This window comes from Chiloscyllium punctatum, chromosome 36 (assembly GCF_047496795.1).
Source record: "Chiloscyllium punctatum isolate Juve2018m chromosome 36, sChiPun1.3, whole genome shotgun sequence".
In the NCBI taxonomy this organism is placed as follows: Eukaryota; Metazoa; Chordata; class Chondrichthyes; order Orectolobiformes; family Hemiscylliidae; genus Chiloscyllium; species Chiloscyllium punctatum.
Window position 1 is genome coordinate 21469765 of NC_092774.1, and position 25706 is coordinate 21495470.

At 45.1% G+C, this 25706-nt stretch overlaps 1 protein-coding gene and 1 long non-coding RNA gene across 3 annotated transcripts; one reads left to right on the plus strand and one right to left on the minus strand.

Annotated features, from left to right (window-relative positions):
• Positions 1-21567, plus strand: LOC140460234 (uncharacterized). 2 transcript variants are annotated; one of them, XM_072554665.1, is made up of 2 exons: positions 1-91; positions 19536-21567. In XM_072554665.1, the coding sequence occupies exon 2, from the start codon at positions 19868-19870 to the stop codon at positions 21059-21061; it is 1194 nt and encodes a 397-aa protein (XP_072410766.1). In that variant the 5' UTR covers positions 1-91; positions 19536-19867; the 3' UTR covers positions 21062-21567. The 2 variants fall into 2 exon arrangements, with proteins under 2 accessions (XP_072410766.1, XP_072410763.1); XM_072554662.1 differs by lacking the exon at positions 1-91 and adding an exon at positions 13135-13291.
• On the minus strand, positions 11645-25706 carry LOC140460239 (uncharacterized). Its single transcript, XR_011953920.1, has 2 exons — positions 25169-25706; positions 11645-17906 (listed from the first exon to the last, which is right to left on the minus strand). It is a non-coding gene; the product is annotated as an uncharacterized lncRNA (long non-coding RNA).

Sequence of the window (25706 nt, forward strand, 5' to 3'; positions counted from 1 at the left end):
GAAGTAGGACCATGAGCTTCTGAAGCTGCTGCTGTTGTTCCCCTCTCTCTGAATGAAGATTGCGCTTCTCCCCCAGATTGCAACTTCCTCTGTGAGTACAACACTTTTGTTTCTCACCCTCCCATTTTCCCTTTTTTTTCGTTCTGCAGTTCAATTGTTGACTGAAATGGAAGGGAGCGAATTTAGGAAAGGGACAGACTCTGGAAAAGCTCAATTGGCGAGCACATGGCAAATGCAGTAACCACAGGGTGAACTTATAGCCTTTGCTGGGGGGAAAAAATAAAGAAGGGAGGTGCATTGTTTAAATGTTGGGATGTGGAGAATGTGAGGACTGCAGATCAGAGTTGAAATGTGTGGCACTGGAAAGGCACAGCAGGTCAGGCAACATCCGAGGAGCCGGAGAGTCCACGTATTGGGCACGAGCCCTTCATCAGGAATGATGTATGAACGTAAAAAGTGGCTTTCTACGCCAGTCAATGCAAGTTGTCAGACAAGTGCAGCAAGCAATGAGCAAGGCAAGTTGTATATTAGCAAGAGGAATTGAGTTCAGAAGTGGGACGTCTTTCTGTGGTTAGAAGTTATTAAATATATTCAAGGCTGAGTTCATCTGATTTTTGAACAACAAAGAATTGGATGGTTATGAGGGAAGGCAAGAAAATAGTTTTAAGACCAGTACTGAATAGTTAGTCATACAGCACAGAAACTGACCCTTCAGTCAACTAGTCCATGCTGACTATGTTGTCAAACTAAACTAATTCCACCTGCCAGTGTTTGGCCTATATTCTTCTGAACCTTTTCTATTTATATATTATTCAAATGTCTTTTAAATGTTGTAACTGTACCTGCATCCACCACTTCCTCTGGACATTCATTCCACATACAAGCCACTCTGTGTTTTTAAAAAAAACACATTGTGCCCCTCGTCTTTCCCCCCTCACCTTCAAAATTGGCTGTCTAATCTTGAAACTCCCACCCAAAGGAAAGGACACATTTCATGTTCACCTCATCTATACCTCTTATGATTTTGTAATCCTCTGTAAGGTCATCTCTCAACCTCCTAAGCTCCAGTGAAAAAAGTCCCACTCTATCCACCTAGATGTCGATCATATCCAGTCATGGTCTGTTCAATGCTGGTACAGGCTCGAAAGACCAAATGGTCTACTGCTGCTCCCAATTCTGTGTCCAAGACAGCAAGAGACCTTAAGACACAGGAACAGAAATTAGGCCATTCAGCCCATCAGGTCTTCTCCACCATTCAATCACAGCTGATAAGTTTCTCAACCCCATTCTCTCACTTTCTCCCCATAACCCTTGATCCCTTCAATACTCAAGAACCTATCGTTCTCAGTCCTAAATATACTCAGTGATCTGGAAGTTCTCTGGAAGTAAATTCAATGCACTCACAACTCTCTGGCTGAAGAGGTTTCTCCTTATCTCCATTCTAAATGGTCTTTCCCATACTCCTAGTCTCTCCTACCAATGGAAACATTGTCCCAACGTCCACTCTGTTCAGGCCGTTTATTATTCTGTATGTTTCAATTAGATCCCCCTCTGAGTGTGGGCCTGTTAATCAGCATTTACCAGACCCTTCAGTATGAGGTACAGCAGGGATTAGGTTCAGCAAAGTGAGAATGGAGGGGGAGTGTGTGGGATGCAGAATTTCAGCTTTTTGAGAATAAGAGAGGAAAGAAGGTTTTGTGTAAACTAAAATTGATTGGATGAGCTGATAGGCTGAGGAGTAGTAGATGGAGTTAAATTTAGACAAGTGTGAGGTGTTGCCTTTTTGTAAGGCAAATCAGGACAGGACTTACACAGTTAATGGGGAGTGTTGCTGAACAAAGAGACCTTGCACTGCAGGTTCATGGTTCCTTAAAAGTGAAGTTGAAGGTAGATAGGATAGTGAGGAAGGCATTTGGTATGCTTTCCTTTATTGGTCAGTGCATGGAGTAAAGAAATCTTGTGGCTGCACAGGACATTAGTTCGACCATTGACTCATGGAGATTTACAGCATGAAAACAGACCCTTCGATCCAATTCATCCATGCCGACCAGATATCCTAACCCAATCTAGTCCCACCTGCCAGCAACTCCATATCACTACAAACCCTTCCTCTTCATATCCCCATCCAGATGCCTTTTAGATGTTGCAATCATACTAGTCTCCACCACTCGTCTGGCAGCCCATTCCACATATACACCACTCTCTGCGTGAAAACGTTGTCCCTTAAGTCACTTTTATATCTTTCCCCTTTCACCCTAAACTTATGCCCTCTAGTTCTGGACTCCCCCATCCCAGAGAAAAGACCTTGTCTATTTATCCTATCCATGTCCCTTATGATTTTTATAAACCTCTATAATGTCACCTCTCAGCCTCTAATGCACAGGGAAAACAGCCTCACCCCATTAAACCTCTTCCTATAGCTCAAATCCTCCAACGCTGGCAACATCCTTGTAAATCTTTTCTGATCCCTTTCAAGTTTCACAACATCCTTCTGATAGGAAGGAGACCAGAATTGCATGCAATATTCCAAAAGTGGCCTGACCAATGTCCTATACAGCTGCAACATGACCTCCCAACTCCTGTACTCAATAATCCAAAGGATTAGGGAGAATCCAAAGGCATTTTACACGTATGTGAGGAATAAGAGAATGATCAAAGAAAGAGCAGGGCCGATCAGGGATAGCATAGGGAACTTGTGTATAGAGTCTGAGGAGGTAGGGGAAGCCCTAAATGAGTTTTTTGCTTCTGTCTTTACTAAAGAAAGGTACCTTGTAGTGAATGAAACCATTGAGGAGCAGGTAAGCATGCTGGAACAGATAGAGATTGAGGAAGCTGATGTGTTGAAAATTTTGACAAACATTAAGATTGACAAGTTGCCAGGGCCAGACCAGATTTGTCCTCTGCTGCTTTGGGAAGCGAGAAATGTGATTGCTTCACCGCTTGCGAAGATCTTTGTGGGTGGCACGGTGGCACAGTGGTTAGCACTGTTGCCTCACAGCGCCAGAGACCCGGGTTCAATTCCCACCTCTGGCGACTCTGTGTGGAGTTTGCACATTCTCCCCGTGTCTGCGTGGGTTTCCTCCGCGTGCTCCGGTTTCCTCCCACAATACAAAAAATGTGCAGATTAGGTGAATTGGCCATGCTAAATTGCCTGTAGTTTTAGGTGAAGGGGTAAATGTAGGGGAATGGGTCTGGGTGGGTTATGCTTCGGCGGGTCGGTGTGGACTTGTTGGGCCGAAGGGCCTGTTTCCACACTGTAAGTAATCTAATCTGATCTAATCTAAATCTTTGCATCCTCGCTCTCCACCGGCGTCGTACCGGAGGACTGGAGGGAGGCAAATCTAATTCCTCTCTGCAAGGAAATAGGGAAATCCCTGGCAATTACAGACCAGTCAGTCTCACGTCTGTCGTCTGCAAGGTGTTAGAAAGGATTCTGACGGGTAGGATTTATGGCCATCTGGAAGAGTATGGCTTGATTAAAGGCAGTCAGCTCGGCTTTGTCATGCCTCACAAATCTTATTGAGTTCTTTGAGGATGTTACTAGACAAGTTGATGAGGTTGAGCGGTCGATGTTGTGTATATGGACTTCAGTAAGGCATTTGATAAGGTTCCCATGGTAGGCTTGTTCAGAAGGTCAGGAGGAATGGGATACAGGGAAATTTAGCTGTCTGGATACAGAATTGGCTGGTCGACAGAAGACAGCGAGTGGTAGTGGAAGGAAAATATTCTGCCTGGAAGTCAGTGGTGAGTGGTGTTCCACAGGGCTCTGTTCTTGGGCCTCTACTCTTTGTAATTTTTATTAATGACTTGGATGAGGGGATTGAAGGATGGGTTAGCAAGTTTGAAGACGACAAAGGTTGGAGGTGTCGTTAACAGGAAAGAGGACTGTTGTAGGCTGCAGCATGACATTGACAGGATGAAGAGATGGGCTGAGAGGTGGCAGATGGAGTTCAATCTGGCCAAATGCATTTTGGAAGGTCGAACTTGAAAGTTGAGTACAGGATTAAAGACAGGATCTTGGAACAGCGGGATCTTGGTATGCAGGTACATAGATCCCTTAAAATTGCCACCCAGCTGGACAGGGTTGTTAAGAAAACATATGGTGTTTTGGCTTTCATTAACAGGGGGATTGAGTTTAAGAGTCTGGAGATCTTGTTGCAGCTCCCTAAAACTTTGGTTAGACCGCACTTGGAATACTGTGTCCAGTTCTGGTCACCCTATTATAGGAAAGATGTGGATGCTTTGGAGAGGGTTCAGAGGAGGTTTACCAGGATGCTGCCTGGAATGGAGGGCTTATTTTACGAAGAGAAGTTGACTGAGCTCAGATGTTTTTCATTGGAAAAAAGAAGGAAGAGAGGGGACCTAATTGAGTGTACAAGATAATAAGAGGCACAGATAGAGTTGATAGCCAGACACTTTTTCCTAGGGCAGAAATTGTTAACACGGGGGGTCATAGTTTAAGCTGTTTGGCGGAAAGTATAGAGGGGATGTCAGAGGCGGGTTCTTTACGCAGAAAGTTGTGAGAGCATGGAATGTGTTGCCAGCAGCAGTTGTGAAAGCGAGGTCATTGGGGATATTTAAGAGACTGCTGGACATGCATATAGTCACAGAAATTTAAGAGTTTGTACATTAGGTTTACCTCGCATGAGGATCAATGGTCGGCACAACATCGTGGGCTGAAGGGCCTGTTATGTGCTATAGTGTTCTATGTTCTATGTTCTAATACTCTTATCAATAAAGGAAAGCATACCAAACTGCCTCTTCACTATCCTATTTACCCGTGACTCCACTTTCAGGGAGCTATACCCTGCACTCCAAGGTCTCCTTGGTCAGCAACTCTCCCTAGGGCTTTACCATTAAGTGTATAAGTCCTGCTAAGACTTGCTTTCCCAAAATGCAGCAACTCTCATTTATCTAAATTAAATTGCAACTGCCCCTCCCCATTGGCTCATCTGATCAAGATCCCGTTGTAATCCGAGGTAACCTTCTTTGCTGTCTACTATACCTCTAATTTGGTGTCATGTTTGGAATATTGCATTCTGTTCTGGTCTCCTTGCAAAAGGAAAGATGTTGTGGAACTTTGAAAGAGTTCAGAAAAGATTAATAAGGCTGTTGCTAGAGTTGTCGGGTTTGAGCTGCAGGGAGACGCTGAATCGGTTGGGTGTGTTATTCCTGGAGCATCAGAGACTGAGGGCTGATGGTGTAGAAGTTTATAAGGGGCATGGACAGGGTGAATAGCCAAGAGCTTTTCCCAGGATAGGGGAGTCCAAAACTAGAAGGCATGGGTTTGAGGTGAGAGGGAAAGATTTGAAAGGGACCTGAAGGCCAGCTTTTTCACACAGAGGGTGGTGCAATCTGCCAGAGGAAGTGGTGGAGGCTGGTACAATTACAATATTTTAAAAGGCATCTGGATGGGGCCATGAATAGGAAGGGTTTAGAGGGATATGGGCTAAATGCTGGAAAATGCGACTCGATTTAATTTAGGATATCTGGTCAGCATGGACGAGTTGGATCAAAGGGTCTGTTTCCGTGCTGTATGACTCCAATTGTCTCTGGTGAAAGCAGAAGTGTCATTGTGAAGACTGGATTTTCAGAGCAGCTTTCAAAGATGTTTTGCCCTTACTGGGAGCAGAAGTAGTTCCGATGAAAGTTCCAACAAAAATAATTTGTGAAACAGCAATTGAGTGAGTGAGTTCATCAGGAATTGCACTGTGGGGATGAAGTGCTTTAAGGTTTATCGGCATTAAGTCAGTGTGCTGAGCTGGGAGCCTAGTGAAGTGCTAGGTGGGTTTTTTCTTTTAAGCTGCTCATTTTCTTTCAGCCTCCAACATTATATTTCCAATGCTGTGCATCAGAAGGAGCTGTGAATCTTAGGATTTTCAGTACTGCATTGTAAAGTTTACTGGTAGCAGCAAGAGGTGTGGGCTGTACTCCCTGGAAATGATTAAGCAGTTAGATGAAGCATGTATAAGAGGGGGACAGGGTGGGACTTGCCTTTTGATTTGCAGAATATGGGATGTTCTGGGTGCTGTGAACCGGGTCAAACACAACTGGTATATCGTGGAACACCTACAGTGCAGATGTAAGCCATTCGGTCCATCAGGTCCACACCGACCCCTCCAAATCCAGCCCTCCCCAACCGTATAAGGTCATTTCTGCTGGTAGGTGAGACTAGGCCTCAAGACTGGGGGAGTAGAGTTTGGACAGAGATGGGGAGGAACTGCTTTTCCCAGAGAGTTCTAAGGAATTCTCTGCCCAAGGAAGCAGTAGAGGCAGCTTCATTAAGTATATTCAAGGCACAGTTGGATGGATGTTTGCATGGTAGGGGAATTAAAGGTAGTCGGGATAATGCAGGTAGGAAGAGCAGAGATGATGGATTTGTCAGCCATGAGCTTAAAGAATGGTGGAGCAGGCTCGATGGGCCAAAAGGCCTACACCTGCTTCTATTGCTATGAAACTATAACCCTACATTTCCCATGGCTAATGCATCTAACCTGCATATCCCTGGACACAATGGACAATTTAGCAAGGCCAAGCCAAATCGAGGCCGGTGAGCAATCTAGTGATGTGTAAAATGAATGTTGGAGAATGATAGAAAGGGACAAGGAGAGTGAATGTACTAGCAATCAAACCCCCAGTCTCCCAGCCTGTCAATCATCCAGACACAATGTTGTCATAGCAGAGAATAAAACAAGAAAAATTAAACAAAATTAGAAATAAATGCACAGTTGGTGATTGTGCTTAATTGACGGAAATAAAGCATCTATTATCAAATAGACAGAAATACAGCACGGAAATGGATTTTTCGATCAAACAGTCCCATGCTGATAAGATATCCTACGTACGTCTATGTTCATTTGGTCAATTTCCCTCCAAATCCTTCCTATTCACATACTCATCCAGATGGTTTTTAAATGTTATTGTACCAGCTTCCACCACTTCCTCTGGCAGTCCATTTCATATGTGCACCGCTCACTCTGTGAAAATGTTGCCCCTTGGGTCCCTTCGAAATCTTTCCTATCTCACTCCAAACCTACGCCCTCTGGTTTTGAACACCCCTACACAGGCTTTAATGCAATGTGGGGTATGTCGGATTCCAAGCGATCAATTGTAAAAGGGCACTCTCGTCAGAGGCACAGACAGATGTTTTTGTGGCCAGCAGTGAAAAGTCAGAATGGTGTGTTGCCTCCCTTGTGCCAGGATCAAGGATGTCTCAGAGAGGGGGCAGAATTTTCACAAAGGGGAGAGGGACCAGCAGGAGGTCATTGTACACATTGGAACCAATGACATAGGAAAGGAAAAAGATGAGATTCTGAAGGGAGAGCATAGAAAGTTCGGCAGGAATTTAAAAAGGAGGTCCTCGAGGTTGATAGCACCGGGAGTAATCCCGATATTATGAGCTAGTGAGGGTCAGAATAGGATGACAAGGCAAATGAATATGTGGCTGACGAGCTGGTGTATGGGAGAAGGATTCACATTTTTGGATCATTGGAATCTCTTCTAGGGCAGAAGTGACCTGAACAAGAAGGATGGATTGCACCTGAATTGGAAGGGGACTAATATACTAGCAGGGAGATTTGCTCGAGCTGCTCAGGAGGATTTCAACTAGTGAGGTGGGAGAGGTGGGACCGAGGGAGATAGTGAGGAAAGAGATCAATCTGAGACTGCCACAGTTGAGAAAACAAGCCAGTCAAGCAGTCAGTGCAGACCGGGACAAAGCAGAGAACAAGGTAGGACAGATAAATTAAACTGCATTTATTTCAATGCAAGAAGCCTAACAGGGAAGGCAGATGACCTCTGCATGGTGAGGAACATAGGACTGGGATATGACAGCAATTACAGAAACGTGGCTCAGGGATGGACAGGACTGGCAGCTTAATGTTCCAGGATGCAAATGCTAAAGGAAGGGGAAGGGTGGGGAGTGAGAGAGGAGAGGGAGTGGCCTTTTTGATAAGGGATAGTGTTACAGCCATATTTCGGGAAGATATTCCTGGAAATACATCCAGTGAAGTTATTTGGACGGAAGTGGGAATTAAGAAAGGATGATCACCTTATTGGGATTGTATTATAGAGCCCCGAATAGTCAGCGGGAAATTAAGAAACAAATTTATAATGAGGTTTCAGTTATCTGTAAGAATAATATGGTGGTTATGGTAGGGGATTTTAATTTTCCGAGCATAGACTGGGACTGCCATAATGTTCAGGGTTTAGATGGAGAGAAATTTGTTAAGTGTGTACAAGAAAATCTTTTGATTCAGTATGTGGATGTATGACTACAGAAGGTGCAAAACTTGACCTACTCTTGGGAAGTAAGGCAGGGCAGGTGACTGAGGTGTCAGTGGGGGAGCACTTTGGGGACAGCGACCATAATTCTATTAGTTTTAAAATAGTGATGGAAAAGGATAGACTGGATCTAAAAGTTGAAGCTCTAATTTAGAGGAAGGCTAATTTTGACACATTAGGCAGGAATGTTTAAAAGCTGATTGGGGACAGGTGTTCGCAGGTAAAGGGATGGCTGGAAAATGGGAAGCCTTCAGAAATGAGATAACGACAGTCCGGAGACAGTGTATTCCTGTCAGGGTGAAAGGAAAGGCTGGTAGGTGTAGAGAATGCTGGATGACTAGAGAAATTGACCGTTTGGTTAAGAAGAAGAAGAAAGTATACAGGTATACACAGGTATAGATCAAGTGAATCTTTAGAGTATAAATGCTGTAAAAGTATACTTAGGAGTGAAATCAGGATGGTAAAAACATGGGATCGCTTTGGCAAATAGGGTTAAGGAGAATCCAAAGGACTCATCCAAATACATTTAAGGACAAAAGGGTAACTAGGGAGCGAATAGGGCCCCTCAAAGATCGGCAAGATGGCCTTTGTGTGGAGTTGCAGGAGATGGGGAGATCCAAAATGAATATTTTACATCAGTTTTTACTGTGCAGAAGGACATTGAAGATATGCAATGTAGGGAAATAGATGGTGTCATCTTGTAAAATCTCCATATTACAGTGGAGAAGTGCTGGATGTCTTGAAACGCATAAAAGTGGATAAATCCCCAGGACCTGATCAGATGTATCTGACAATTCTGTGGGAAGCTAGTGAAGTGATTGTTGCGGCCCCTTGCTGAAATATTAGTATCATCAATCGTTACAGGTGAAGTGCTGGAAGATCGGAGGTTGGCTAACGTGGTGCCACTATTTAAGAGAGGTGGTAAGGACAAGCCAGGGAAGTATAGACCAGTAAGCCTAATATCGATGGTTGGCAGGTTTTGAAGGGCATCCTGGGGAACAGGATTTGCATGCATTTGGAAAGGGAACGATTGATTAGGGAGTGTCAACATGGCTTTGTGCGTGGGGAATGTCTCATGAACTTGATTGAGTTTTTGGAGAAGTAATAAACAGGATTGAGGGTAGAACAGTGGACATGATCGACATGGATTTCAGGAAGGTGTTCGACAAGGTTCCCCATGGGAGACTGGTTAACAAGATCAGATCAGATCAGATCTCATTGAATACAGGGAGAACTAGCCATTTGTATAAAGAACAGGCTTGAAGGTAGAAGACAGAGGCTGGTGGTGGAGGCCTGTGACCAGTGGAGTGCCACAAGGATTGGTGCTGTATCCACTACGTTTTGTCACATATATAAATTATTTGGATGTGAACATTGGAGATTTAGTTAGTGAATTTGCAGATGACACCAAAACTGGAGGTGTAGTGGATAGTGAAGAAGGTTACCTCTGATTACAACAGGATCTTGATCCGATGGGCCAGTGGGCTGATGAGTGATAATTTCAACAAATGCGAGGTGGTGCATTTTGGGAAAGCAAATCTTAGTAGGACCTATGCATTTAATGGTAAGTTCCAAGGGACTGTTGCTGAACAAAAAGACGTTGGAGAGCAGGTTCATATTTCTTTGAAAGTAGGTCACAGGTACATAGGATTGTGAAGAAGGCATTTGGTATGCTTTCCTGTGTTGGTCAGAACATTAAGTATCAGAGTTGGAAGGTCATATTGTGGCTGTACAGGATGTTGGTTTGGCTACTTCTGGAATGTTGTGTGCAATTCTGTCTCCTTCCTCTTGGAAGGATGTTGTGAAACTTGAAAGGGTTCAGAAAAAATTTACAAAGACGTTGCCAAGGTTGGAGGATTTGAGCTATGGGGAGAGGCTCAATATGCTGGGGCTGTTTTTCCCTGGAGGGTCAGAGGCTGAGGGGTGACCTTATAGAAGTTTATAAAATCACGAGGGGCATGGATAGAATAAATAGACAAAGTCCATTCCTTGGAGTGGGGGAGTGCAGAACTAGAGGGCGTATAGTGAAAGATATATTTATTTTATATAAAAGACCTAAGGGGCAACCTTTTAATACAGAGGGTGGTGCATGTTTGGAATGAGCTGAGGAAGTGGTGGAGGTTGGTAGAACTGCAACATTTAAAGGCATCCGGATAGGTATTTGAATAGGAATAACACGGGCTCAGTGGTTAGCACTGCTGCATAACCGTGCAAGGGACCCGGGTTCGATTCCCGCCTTGGGCGACTGTCTGTGTGAAGTTTGCACATTCTTCCCGTGTCTGCATGGGTTTCCTTTGGGTGCTCCAGTGTCCTCCCACAATCCAAGAATGTGCAGGTCAGGTGAATTGGCTATGCTAAATTGTCTGTAGTGTTAGGTACGTTAGTGTGGGAAGGGCTTCACCCGCTCCTCCCACTTGTGGAGGCACCAGCAAGTTCACATGCCATCGCAGGGGGATTGAAGGAGCGATGGCCGAGTGCCATTTTCGACTGGATTATCAGCCCACCTCTGGGAACTCCTGGGTTCCAATCCTGCCGTGGCAGAAGGTGGAAATGGAACTCAGTCAGAAATCTGAAGTCCAGAATCAAATGATGAAACCATTTTCATGAGGGGTCAAAAAAACGCCATTTGATTCACACATTTCCCTTTTTAGGGAAGGAAACTGCCATTGTGGGAAAGGATTCATTCAGTCGTCCCAGCTGCATTCTTTACCCGGTCTGGCTGACAAGTGACTCCAGACCCATAGCAGTGTGGTTGACTGTTGACTGCCATCCCTCTTCCCCCACACCCCCCCCTCCCCCAGCCAGTGAGTGGGGAGAAACATACTTGGATACAGTGTGTAGGTTGAAATTGCTGAGTGAGGCAATACTTCCGATGGATTAAGGCTGTACCAGGGATCCAAATACAAATCAATAGTAAAGAAAGTAGGGTGAGGGATTGGCGGTTGGGGTAGTGTGTGTGCTTTGACCTTGAGTTGCTTAAAGAAAGAAAAGGCTACTTTTTTGTATGCCTTTTCCCTGGGGAAACCTGAAGCTGTAGCAAAGTTGAGTCGCAATAAAGGTAACCTGGGCTCAGACTTTCATTGAAAGCTGAGAGATCCAAATGGTTTTTGTTTTAAAGTTGCTGATTTCTTTCAGCCTCCAGCACTAAGTTTCCAATGTCATGTATCAGACAGAACAGTGAATGAGTAACTAGTATCATTAGAAATTGTCAATTTTTCAGGAGTGCAGGTACTGCATTGTTTCATCAGCGTTGTAACATTTATTGGCAGCACCGGGAGGTGTGGGCTGTGGTCAGTCGACACGATGTGGAGGAGCTGGTGTTGGACTGGGGTGGTTCAAGTTAAAAATCACGCAGCACCAATTTATAGTTCAACAGGTTTATTTGGAAAGATCTTCAGGTAGCTGTGGAGCAGGATCATAAGACACATAATTTATATCGAAAGATTACAGTGTCATGCAGCCGAAATGATATTTTGAACAAATTTAGATTGCTGTTAAGTCTTCCATCTTTTACAGTGGGTTGCAGATTTCATTTCAATAATATTGTAAATCCCAGAACTACTTTCAAGTCACATTCTTGAAATAACTTCAGGTTTTATGAAACAAAATGATGACAGCTCAGCTCAGACAATGTATTAAACGTGTGAAGTTTGAGTCTCTGTATTCCAATCTTGAGTCAGACTGGTTCTATTTCCAAAGTAGGAATTTATAAAATATTACATGGATTGACTGCCTGCAGATTGTGTGCTTTTTGAGCCAAATAGAATGGATCTGCAAATGCAAATTCACCCCATAGACTTACTTGTATGGTTGCATGCATGAGAGAGAGTGTGAGGAAGTTGTGCTTGTGTGTGAGATGGAGTATAAGCCTGACATTAGTCTTGGGAAAGTGGAGTGCAGTTAGGCCACAGTTGAGGACAGGCTTTGAAGGGTGAATGGCCTAGTCCTGACTATGTAGAAATAGAATAATGGAGTTGTACAGTATGGAAACAAACCCTTCAGTCTGTGCCGAGCAGATATCCTAAATTAATCCAGGCCCATTTGCCAGCACTTGGCCCATATCCATTTAAACCTTCCTATTCATGTATCCATCCAGATGCCTTTTAAATGCTGTAGCCTCCACCACTTCCTTTGGCAGTTAATTCAGTCCATGCACCACCCTCTGCGCGAAAAAGTTGCTCTTTCAGTCCCTTTTTAAACCTAAACAAATGCTCTCACCCTAAACAAATGCTCTCTAGCTCTTGAAGTCTCACACGCCAGGGAAACCTATCCATGCCCTTCATGATTTTATGAACCTCTATAAGGTCACCCCTAACCCTCCTATGCTCGAGGGAAAACAGCCCCAGCCTATTCAGCCTGACGTTGTCTCTCAAACCTACTAACCTGAGCAACACCCTAACAAATTGTTTCTGAAGCCTTTCAAGTTTCACAATATCTTTTGTGCTCTTGTGATTATGTTCAGGGCTTAAGCGAGGGCATTTCTTGAGGGGAATTAACGTTCAATTTTTTTTTTCTAATCCTTAGGATCCTTTTAATCTTTCCCTTACTCTATGCTCTCTAGTTTGGGAGTACCCTACCCAGGGAAAAGATGTACAAAAGTTGAATGGGCCAGACAAAATGCAAAAGGAGTAAAATAGCGAGACGCAAGAGAGGGAAAAAAAAAAGTCGTTCCAGCCTTTTTTATTTCTCCTATTCTCATTTGAACACAAAATCTGTCAGTAACACCAACAACCTCACCGAGCATATTGTGCATGTTCGCCGGTGTCAGCAAGAATCTTCTTGCTGTCCGCGGAAACGGCGCGCGACCTCCTTTCGTTAGACCAATGGGGAAACTTGGAAGACCGGAAGGAGTGTGGTCCTCCTGCCAATCAAAGCCCCCCTCCCCCATTGTCTGAATGCGGAAATTCGATAACGAGCTTACGAAGCTGCTACAGCTGCTTCTTCTTTCCGTCTGAATGAAGATTGAGCTTCACCCCAGACTGCGTCTTTCTTCCTCTGTCCAACATCTGTGAGTACAACATTCACTTTTCTCACCCCCTTTTTCTATTTGTTTTTCGTTTTGGTGTTCAATTGTTGATTTGCAGCAACTGAAAGGAAAGAGAGTGAATCCAGGAAGGGGACAGACCCTGAAAAAGTTGGTCCAGATCTGTATCTCACTTAGCAAACACGTGGCAAATGCAGTACCACAATGTGAAGTTGTAGCCTTTGCTGTATACAAAAAAATGAAAGGAGGTGCGTTGTTTAAATGGTGATATATTGGGGTATTGGAGAAAGTGAGGACAGCAGATGCTGGTGGTCAGTGTAGAAAAGTGTGGCGCTGCAAAAGCACAGCAGGTCAGGCAGCATCCGAGTAGCAGGAGAATCAACGTTTCGGGCACAAGCCCTTCAGGAATGACGTGTGGATGTACAAAGGGACCTCCTTCTACACCAGTCAATGCTAGTTGTCAGACAGGTGCAGCAAGCAATGAGTAAGGCAAGTAGTACATAAGCAAGAAGAATTGAATTTGGAAGTGGGGATGTCTTCCTGCAGTTTGGGGGTCATTGCTGAGTTCATCTGATTTTTGAACAAAAAAGAAGTGGATGGTTATAGTGGAAGGCAAGAAAATGGTTTTAAGACCAATACAGGACAGAAACAGAACCTTCAGTCCAAATAGTCCATGCTGACTATGTTGTCAAACTAAACTAGTACCACCTGTCAGTGTTCGGCCCATATCCCTCCAAACCTTTCCTATTCATGTACTTATCCAAATGCCTTTTAAACATTGCAGCTGTAACTGCATCCATCACTTCCTCCAGACATTCATTTCACACACAAGCCACACTGAAATGGTGCACCTCATGTCTTTTTAAAATCTTTCTCTCCTCTCACCTTCAAAATTTGCTCCCGCATCATGAACCACCACCCTAAGGAAAGGATACCTGCCGTACACCTCATCCATACCACTCATTTTATAATCATCTATAAGGTCACCTCTTGGCCTCCTATGCTCCAGTGAAAAAAATCCCAGCCTTTCCAGTCTGTCAGTTGGGTTGAAGAAATTTCTCCCTTATCTCCTTTCTGCATCCTCGTGGCCTAGTCTCTCCTAGCAATGGAAACATTTTCCCAATATTCCCAATGTCTGGACCATTCAGTATTCTGTATGTTTCAATTAGATCTCTCCTGTGTGTGGGCCTGTTAATTAGCATGAACCAGACTCTTCAGGATGACGTGCAGCAGGGATTAGGTTCAGCAAAGTGTGTGTGGGGTGGAGATTTTTAGCTTTTAAGGAATGAAAAAGGAAGAAAGTTCCTTCTAATACAAATTAGAATTGATTGGATGGGCTAATGTGCTGAGGAATGGTAGAAGAAGTTTAATTTAGATAAATATGAGGTTGCATTTTGGCAACACAAATCAGGGCAGGCCTTAGTTAACGGTGACTGTTGCTGAACAAAGAGAACTTGCAGTGCAGGTTCATAGTTCCTTGAAAGTGGAGTTTCAGGTAGATAGGATAGTGAAGAAGGTTTTTGGTATGCTTTCCTTTATTGGTCAGTGTGTTCAGCATAGGAATGATGGTCATGTTGCGGCTGTACAGATCATGGATAAGGCCACTTTTGAATAATGCGTTCTGTTCTGGTCTCCCTGCCACAAGAAAGATGCTGCAAAACTTTGAAAGAGTTCAGAAAGGATTTACAAGGCTGTTGCCAGAGTTGGAATGTTTGTGTTAAAGGGAGAGGTGGAATGGGCTGGGGATGTTTTCCCTGGAGCATTAGAGGCTGATGGGTGAACTTACACCAGTTCATAAGGGGCATGGATAGGGTGAAGAGCCAAGATCTTTTCCCCAGAGTAGGGGAGTGCAAAACTAGATGGCATCGGTTTGAGGTGAGAGGGGAAAGATTTTAAAGGAACCTGAGGGGCAACTTTATGCAGAGGGTGGTGCATATATGGAATGAGCTGCTAGAGGAAGTGGTGGAGACTGGTACATTTAAAAGGCATCTGGATGAATATATGAATAGGAAGGGTTCAGAGGGATATGGGCCAAATGCTGGCAAATGCAACGAGATGAGGTTCAGATATCTGGGTGGCACGGATGAGTTGGACCGATTGGTGTCTCTTCGTGCTATGTGACTAATCGTCTTCAGTGAAAGCAAAAGTGTCGTTGTGAAGACTAGACTTTGACAGCAGCTTTCAAAGATGTTTTGCCCTTACTGGGAGCAGAAGTTACAACAAAATCTTTCATTTGTGAGACAGCGACTGAGTGAGTGAGTAGATCTGGGATTTTGGAAAGTTGGAATTCATTGCATTGTGGAGATGAATTGCTTTAAGGTTTACTGGCAGTAAGTGAACTGTGCTGAACAGGGAGCCTAGTGAATTGGTGGGTTTTTGTTTAAAACTGCTCAGTTCTTTTAACCTCCAATGTTGTATTTCCAATGCTGTGCAACAGAATAGGTGAATCAGTAATTGATCTCATTAGAAGCCGTACGATTTTCAGTACTGCAGGTATTGTTTCATCAGCATTGTAAAGTTTACTGGCAGCAGTGGGAGGTGAGGGCTGTAATTCACTTGAAATGATTAAGCAGTTAGATAACACACAGGAGGGGGCAGGGTGGGACTTATCTTTCGATTTTCAGAAGGTGTGAAGTTCTGGGCGCTGCGGTCAGGGGCAAACACAACTGCGGGAAATCATAGCCGCACAGTGTAGAAGCAAGCCTTCGGCCCATCAAGTCCACGCTGCCTCCTCCAAAGGGCATGCCAGCAGCTGATGGGCCCCATCCTACCAAGTTGTTTCTGCTGGTGGGTGAGATTAGGATGAGGAGACATGGCCTCAAGATTAGGGGGAGTAGATTTAGGACAGAGATGAGGATAAACTGCTTTTCCCGGATAGTCGTGACTCTATGGAATTCTCTGTCTAAGGGAGCAGCAGAGCCACCTTCATTAAGTATATTCAAGACATAGTTGGATGGGTTTTTCCATGGTAGGGAAATGAAGGGTAGTTGGGATAATGCAGGCAGGAGGGCTGAGATGATGGATAGATCAGCCACGATCTTAATGAATGGTGGAGCAGGCTCAATGTGCCAAATGGCTACTCCTGATTCTATTGCTATGAATATATAACCTTGTATTTCCCATTGGCTAACCCACCTAACCTGCACATCCCTGGAAACTATGGGCTATTTAGCATGCCCAATCCAAATCAAGGCTGGTGAACAATGTGGAAAATGAACAACAGAGAATGATAAAGGGACAGGAGAATAAATCAACTAGCATTCAAAAGATCATAAAAATTGAAACTAAAAACTGTGCATGAATGTGTGCTGCATTGTAACAAAGTGAATGAATTGACTGCACACATTGAAGAGAATAATTATGATCTGAGACTCCTTACAGAGAGATGTCTTCAAGATGATGAGGATTGGATCCTGGATATCGAGGGGGTATGTGGCATTCAAGTTGAATGGAAAGCTAGGTAAAGGTAGAGGGTTGGCACTGTTAATCAAAGCACTGATCACAGGGTAGTCTGGTGTCAACTCGAATTACAAGACCTGATTTCTCTATCCTCTGCTGATCTCCCAGTTCCCAAAGAGAGAGATGTCATCTGTTTTCAGCTCTGCAGGAATTCTGCTGAAGCTTTGATCCCCTTTTTACACCTTCTGGATCAATAGAACATTCAGTTAATTAAGGCCCAACCCACAATCTCCCAACCTGTCAATCATCCAGACATGGAGTGTCACCGTAGCAGGGAATATAACCAGAAAAATGAAACAAAATTAGAAATCAATACATAGTCGGTGCTCGTGCTTAACGTTTTATCATTAGGAAGTAAACTAGAAATCGGGGTCTTCCAGGATTCTTATAGTGCCCTAATTGAGGAATTCTCTCTCCTTTACACCTAATGATTAGTACCCAGCTATGATTTATAAGAATATTTACATCAACAGAAATAAAGGACTGTTATCAAATAGTCATGGAGATATACAGGACGGGAATAGACTTTTCAATCCAGCACATCCATGCTGAAAGATATCTTATGTAAATCTAGTTGCATTTGCCAGCATTTGACCGATATCCATCCAAACCCTTCCTATTCACATACCCATCCAGGTGCCTTTTAAATGTAATTGTACTGGCCACTTCCTCTGGCAGTTCATTCCATACACGCACCACTATAGATGCTCTTTAGGTGCCTTTTAAATCCTTTCCCCTCTCACCCTTAAACCCCTGTCCTCTGGTTTTGGACACTCCCACCCTGGGGAAAAGACCTTGCCTATGTCTGTATGTGTGAGAGGGTGCATCTGTGGGTTTGTATGTGTGAGCGTATGAGAGAAGGAGGTCTGTAGGAATGTGTGTGTGGGGGTGTGAGAGAGAGAGAAAGTGTGTGTAGTGTAGTGAGGGCACCTGTAGTGTGACATGAACCCAAGGACCTAGCTGAGACCATCCCCCATGGGTACTATACTTGACTATCAGCCTTTGCTTGGCCACTTGTGTTGTTGCCTGTCCAGATGTCTGCCTTGAAGGATAGTCACCTGAAAGTTTGAGGTCAAATGGGAGGGTACACTCCTACCTGATTGTTGTGTAGTGTCCATTCATCTGTTGCTGTAGCCTCTGCTCAGTCTTACGAATGTACCACGCATCAGGGCATCTTTGTCTGCAGCATGTGAGAGAGACAATGTTAGCCAGGTCTTACCTGCCGCACACATAGTGGGTGGTGTCCCCACATGTAATGGTGGTATGCATGTCGACACTCTGATGCGTCTTGCAGCCTCTGCCATGACAGGGTTGCATGGTGTTGTCCTGAAAGCTGGGCAGTTTGTTGCGAATAATGATCTGTTGGAGGTTTGGTGGTGGTTTGGCGCGTGGGGAAAGTCTTGGCGAGGTGCTCATCCTCATGGATAAAGCTTTGCATGCTGCGAAGAACATGGGAGTAGTTTTTCGACTGCTGGGAAGTACTGGACAACAAAGTTCATGTCTTTCTCCTAAGGAGGTTTTTTGCTGTGGCATTTCGGAATTCGCGGTCGATGAGTTGAGCATTGTACCCCATTCTTATGAGGACATCCTTGAGTACTTCCAAGTGTCTGTCACGTGTCTCCTCATCTGAGCAGATCCTGGACATTCGTAGAACTTGTCCGTAGGCTGTCAGTTTGAGTGAAACTCCCTCCCTCTGGGCAACATCTGGGAGCAAAGCAATGTCTCTTCCTTTCCATTTGTCATCTTGGGAGGGAAAGGGGGGGGCGGGGAAGCACTGTTCACTTGTAGCAAATGGAGTGAATCCAGGGTGGGAGCAGACTCTGCAAAGGTACTCAGATGCTCTTCTCTTCCCTCTTAAAGGTATTTTCCTTGGGTATTTCCTCAGTTTGGCACGTGTACAGTTTGCACCCTCAAAGGATCGCTTCTTTCCTCACAGTGTCACCCTCCGGTCCAACCCATCCATGCCGACCAGATATCCACCTGGCCCATATCCCTCCAAACCCTTCTTTTTCATATACCCATCCAAATGCCTTTTAAATGTTGCAATTGCACTAGCCTCCACCACTTTTTCTGGCAGATCATTCCATACACGTGACACCCTCTGTGTGGGAAAAGTTGCCCCTTGGGTCTCTTTTATATCTTTCCCCTCTCACCCTAAACCTATGCCCTCTAGTGCTGGACGCCCCCACGCCAGGAAAAAGACTTTGCCTATTTATCCTAACCATGCCACTCATGGTTTTTATAAACCTCTAAGATCACCCCTCAGCCTCTGCTCCAGGGAAAACAGCCCCAGCCTGTTCAGCCTCTCCCTATTAGATCAAATCCTCCAACCCTGGCAACATCCATGAAAATCATTTCTGAACCTTTTCATGTTCACAGTTAAAAGGGTAGTTTCTCATGGAACTGAGCAGAATTTAAGGGATGCACACATTGATATCAAATTATTCTTCACCTTCTACACGTCCTGTATTTCTTGTCATCTTTTTTTATTTAATAGTACAGCAGGAAGTCATTCAGCAACTTTTAATGGCTTTCTTTTTGCAAGCAGCCTTGACATTTCATTATCATGTCCCTGATTCAGCTCCATTTCCAGCACCTTTGTCGGAAGCTTGTTCCAGGTCATTGTCACCTAAATGAAGATTTCCTCCATACACACTTCAGGCTATCTGGCTTGCATGAGGGTTTTCAGGTTTGTGTCCTGGATAATGTGTGATCATCAGGCATCTGGCAATCTACAGGAATTGCCACCTATATAATTCTTATTTAACTGTACTGACAATGAATACTTATGTTGTGAATTTTTTTGCAGGAAGTCATGCGGGGGAAAAAATTCTGAAAACAATTGACGCATCAACTTCTGATGGAGCCATTTGGGATTCTTTGGGATTTGAATATTAGCATGTACTCAAACAGAAGAAATGTTTGCTTTTTGTCTGCTTGAAAGATTTTGGACACTGGTTTGGCAGGAAGAATACTGACTCACCTGAGTGAGGGAGGTTCAGTGCACTGACTGTGAAAAGTGCTACACACCATCTCCTCAGCTTAGGGGATCAAAATCTCACACCTCACGGTGGGGGAAGACTGTGTACCTGTTCTGCTTATAATTTCAAACACAGCAACACAAGGAAAGTTTCCCCCTCCATGGAGAAACCGTGGAAATGTGGGGACTGTGGGAAAGGATTCTATTCCCCATCGGCGCTGGAAACCCACAGACGCGTTCACACTGGGGAGAGGCCGTTCAGCTGCTCTCAGTGTGGGCAGAGATTCACTGCAGCATCCCACCTCAGGAGACACCAGCGCGTTCACACCCGGGAAAGGCCCTTCACCTGCTCAGTGTGCGGGAAAGGATTCAGTCGGATGAGCAACCTGCAGACTCACCAGCGGGCCCACACGGGAGAGAAGCCGTTCACGTGCCCCGTATGTGGGAAGGGATTTGCTCAGGCATCTCGACTGTTAATCCATAAGCGGGTCCACACCGGGGAGAGGCCGTTCACCTGCTCTGTGTGCGGGAAGGGTTTCAGTCAGACGGGCAATCTGCAGACGCACCAGCGGGCCCACACGGGAGAGAAGCCATTCACCTGCCCTGTGTGTGGGAAGGGGTTTGCTCAATCATCTAGACTGTTAATCCATAAGCGGGTCCACACAGGGGAGAGGCCATTCACCTGCTCAGTGTGCGGGAAGGGATTCACTCAGTCATCTACACTCCTCATCCACCAGCGGGTACACACCGGGGAGAGACCATTCACCTGCTCCGTATGCGGGAAGGGATTCAGTCGGATGGGCAACCTGCAGAAGCACCAGCGGGTCCACACGGGAGAGAAGCCATTCACCTGCTCAGTGTGTGGGAAGGGGTTTGCTCAGTCATCTACGCTGCTGGCCCACAAGCGCGTCCACACCGGGGAGAAGCCATTCACTTGCTCCATGTGTGGGCAGGGGTTCAGTCGGTTGGGTAACCTGCAGACGCACCAGCGAGTCCATACTGGGGAGAGGCCGTTCACCTGCTCTCAGTGTGGGAAGGGATTCATCAATTCTTCTGCCCTACTGACCCACCAGCGGGTCCACACTGGGCAGAGGCCATTCACCTGCCCTGACTGCGGGAAGGGATTTATCAACTCTTCCACCCTGCTGATCCACCAGCGGATTCACACCGGGGAGAGGCCATTCACTTGTTCTCAGTGCGGGAAGGGATTTATCAATTCTTCCACCTTGCTGCTCCACCAGCGGGTCCACACTGGGGAGAGGCCATTCAGCTGCTCTCAGTGCAGGAAGGGATTCACCCGCTCCTCCCACCTGCGGAGGCACCAGCGAGTTCACATGCCATCACAGGGGGATTGAAGAAGCGATGGCTGAGTGCCATTATCTACTGGTTCTGGGGACTCGCGTTGAGAATGTGTATAGGGTATAAGCAGGCAGAGAAGGAGTTAAGTTTTGAGTTTCGTGAAAGAGGTTCAGTTGAGCATGACTCAGATCAGATAAAAACTTAGTTAACAATGGGGTGCTCGAGGAAAGGATAATGGGTTAACAAGATGGAAAAGCAGTCATTATGTAGAGCCATTTAACAATATTGGAAGCATTCAGTGTGCAAGGTCAGCTAACCAGGGGAAATGTAAACAAGGTTAAGAACAGTAAACAGTCTCTGCTACTGATGCTCGTTGATTGTAACAGTCACCCAATTAATATGTATGTTGCCTTATCTGGATGCTTCTCCCTGTAAAATGACTACCTAGTTCATTTGAGAAACTGCTCTTCCAGAAGAGACCATGAACTTATCTTTGTGCACATGGACGATTGTTCTCTCTCTCCCTACAGGGCCTGGAAGAAACATGAAGTGGGTAAAACCATACTGTGTCTTTGAGCATTTTGCTTCGACTGAGGTGATACCGGGTTCAAATCCTGCGGCGGCAGATGACAATTGGAATTCGGTCAGAAGTCTAGTGTTCAGAATCTAAGGAAACCATCTTCAGGGGAAAGAAAACCCCATCTGATTCACTCCTGCCCTTTTTAGGGAAGGAAACTGCTGTTGCGGGAAAGGATTCACTTGGTGGTCCCAGCTGCATCCTTTACCCCATCTGGCTGATATGTGACTCCAGACCCACAGCAGTGTGGTTAACTCTTGACTACACCTCCCCCACTCTCCAGTAAATGAGTGGGGAGAAATTGACTTGGATAGGTGACTGGATTGAAATTGCTGAGTGAGGCAATAGTTCCTACGGGTTAAGGCTGTACTGCAAAGGGACAACTCAGTGCTGATCAATAGTAAAGGGGGTGGGGGGGGGGGGGGAAGGTGGAGACTGGGTGCGTGGGCTTTGACTGTGAACTGTTCTAAAAAGAAATTAGCTACTTTTTTTGTCAGTCTTTTTGCTGGGGAGATCTGAAGCTGTAACAAAGTTTGGTAGCGGTCAAGGTCACCTGAACTTCACCGCCAGTCTGAGACTCTCATTGAAAGCTATGAGATCCAACAGGTTTTTGTCTCAAAACTGCTCATTTCTTTCAGCCTCTCGCACTAAGCTACCAATGTCCTGTCTCAGAAGGAGCAATGAATGAGTAGCTACTATCGTTAGAAATTGTCATTTCATCAGCATTTTAAAGTTTTTACTGGCAGCAGTGGGAGGTGTAGGCTGTATTCACTGGTAACAAAGTTTAAAAACACACAATATCAGGTTAGAGTCCAACAGGTTTATTTGGAAGGATGAGCTTTCGGAGTGCTGCTCCTTCGTCAGGTGGCTGTAGAGCAGGATCATAAGACAGAATTTATAGCAAAAGATTACAGTGCCATGCAACTGAAATGATCTATTGAACAAAGCTAGATTGCTGTTAAGTCTTTCATCTTTTAGAATGGGTTGGAGGTTTCAGTTCATTAATTTGTAATTCCCAGAACTAATTTTCAGTTCACATTCTCGAGATCACTTAAGGTTTTAGAAAAAGAGGTGACATCTCTGCTCAGACAATGTATGAAAGATGTGAGGTTAGTCTGTACCCCAATTTTGGAAATCGAACCAGTCTGGCTCAAGGTAGAAATTTATAAATTATGACATGGATTTACTGCCTGGAGTTTGTGCACTTTTTGAGCAAATAGAATATATCTGCAGATATAGTTCTGCAAATTCAAATTCACCCCATAGACATGTGTGCATGCATGAGAGAGAGAGAGACAGACTGTGTGCATGAGTGTGTGTGCATGCTTGGTAAAGTGTGTGAGATGGAATATAAGCATGTGAGGGTGTGTGTGTCAGAGACTGTGTGTGTGTGTGTGTGTGTGTGTGTGTGTATGAGGGAATGTATAGTGTAGTTGGGTTACCTGTAGTGTGACATGAACCCAAGGTTCCAGTTGAGGCCTTCCTCCTGGGTTCTGAACTTGACCATCAGCCTCTGCACAGCTACTAGAAACGATTTTAAGCAGTTACATTGGAGAGGGCAGGGTGGGACTTGTCTTTTGATTTGCAGAAGGTAGGAGGCTCACATGGAGCTAGAAGCCATCTTAGCCAAGTTGGGGGGGAGAAAAGAGGGAAAGTTAGTCTCTTAGCACCAGGTTTGATTCCACCCGTTGGCGACTGTCTGTGTGGACTTTGGCATGTTCTTTCCCCCTTGTGTCTGCATGGATTACCTCCACGTGCTCTGGTTTCCTCCCACAGTCCAAAGATCTCCAGTTTTGGGTGGATTGGCTGTGTTAACGTGTCCAAGGTTGCGCATCTTCAGGTGGATTAGTCATTGGAACTGTAGGGTAAGTGGTGGGTCTGGGTGGGATGCTGTTTGGAAGATCGGTGTGAGTTTGATGGGCTAAATGGTCTGAAGGGATTATATAGCCACGTGTATATTGAGAAATGATCACCCCCAAGTCTGCTGTAGGAGGAGTGGGTTCAATGGACACTGACACCAGTCCTGGGGATTTGTTCTCTCTCTCTCTCTCTCTTTTCTAGATCATGTGAAATTTTGAGAGCATCTTCAATGTGTCCCAAGTGTAAAATAAGCACTGGGTCCCTCATTCATTACATACTAGGCATGTGGCAGGACTACAAGTAAAGGAGTGTGCTCTGGGTCTTGGGAACCAAAGTTAAAGTGGACCTGGTCTCTGTCGGCCTGGTTTGCCAAATTTATCTTCCTTAGATGTGCACGGGTGAAAGCTTTTTAACATCCTCAATTTATGTACGAGGAAGAACAGTCTGATGTGCTGGGTGCTTTAGGATCAAACTCAGATTAAAATACCCATGAACGGCCTCACTCACCCACCAAAAGAATATATTGTTGAATGCAGTTGACATATCTTACTCTTGTTTACAGCTTATCATGCCTGGATCCAATACCATGACTGGCAATGAAAGCTACATAAAACACAAACACTAACATGTCTGCCTCCTCTGATGGCATGATCAAACTATTTTTCACAACATTTGAAGATAGATTAGATTAGATTAGATTAGATTACTTAGTGTGGAAACAAGCCCTTCGGCCCAACAAGTCCACACCGACCTGCCGAAGCGCAACCCTCCCAGACCCATTCCGTTACATTTACCCCTGCCTCTAACACTACGGACAACTTAGCATAGCCAATTCACCTAACCTGCACATTTTTGGACTGCGAGGGGAAACCGGAGCCCCCGGAGGAAACCCACGGAGACATGGGGAGAATGTGCAAAATCCATGCAGTCAGTCACCTGAGGTGGGAATTGAACCCAGGTCTCTGGCGCTGTGAGGCAGCGGTGCTAACCACTGTGCCACCCAACATGCAAGTACAAAAATCAAACAAGTCCAATTTGCCATGCATGGAGAATAGGAAATATACTGGAGAATTTTTTTTGGTTTGAAAAAAAGATTTCTAGCATTCAGGCACAACAGTACATCTGTACAGGCTGGGTACATCTGTACAGGCTGGGTACATATATATGCTGGGTAGGTTGATTCTTTGGAAGATGACAATCGCAAAGAAGTGAAGCTCTTGATCAAGTTGCTGGATTTGGCAGAAGGATTAATTAGTACCTGACAAAACCCCAGGATCCAAATAACATACCTATACGCACAGACACACATAAAAATCCGAACCAACGACTGCATTTCACATCTGATTACCTCAAACTACATTTATAAAACATAACCACAGGGAGGTTTACACAGGCTCTCGCTCACAATGTTGCCTGTGATCTTCTACAGGTGCTCTGTGAAGTGATGCAAATTCCCATGGTGGCAATATTTTATATCTAATATATATTAAATAACATTGTATATTTTATAGAGAGAGATATCTACATATTATGCACAATTTTATACAGGATCAGTTCAGTCAGATGGTGCAGCCTGCCCTCCTACATGGATTACAGAAGGTGTCTGGAGAATTAGATGGTGATTCTAATATAAATTATGTTTGTTTTAGGAATGGGAGTGATTGCGGCTCCAGGTTAATGGTGATCCGCCTTATCCCCCGGGTTCCCCCTCAGCCCAGCCCGGTACCTGGTAGAGTGAAGCCGCGGGTAGCTCCAGGGACACGGTCCAGCACAGCACCGAGTGCAGCCTCTCCTCCAGCTTGTGATCCGCGCCGGACTTTACCCCCCGCCGCCGCCGCCGCCGCCGCTCCTCCACCTCCCGCCGCGGGCGCCGGCTCTCTCTCCTCCACCGCCGACATTTTTAATTTTGTTTTCTCGTTCACCCGGTAACCGTCACCTCCCCCTTCCCGGGCCCCGGAAATTATACAAAAATAAACCCCACAGGGGACTCTTCTTCACAACTTTTTGTTTGAAAAGTTCCGGCTTTAATTTGAAATGTATTTTAAAGGTATTTTCTGAGGTAAACGATGCCTGTCTGCCCCCCCCCTCCCTCCGTCAGAAACCGCCCGCTGAGTCGATGAGAAAACCGCAGCCTCGCGCCGCCATCTTTGTTTTTCTTCTTCTTTCCGTCCTCCCTCCTCCTTCTTCAGCGACGCGCGTCATCCGCGCCTCCTCCAATCAGAGCGCGCCTTACTCCACCTGACCAATGGCGGCCGGCTTTGCGG

Excerpts from the sequence above, each read along its gene's own strand:
- LOC140460234 (XM_072554665.1), top strand. The coding sequence starts at position 19,868 with ATGGAGAAACCGTGGAAATGTGGGGACTGTGGGAAAGGATTCTATTCC.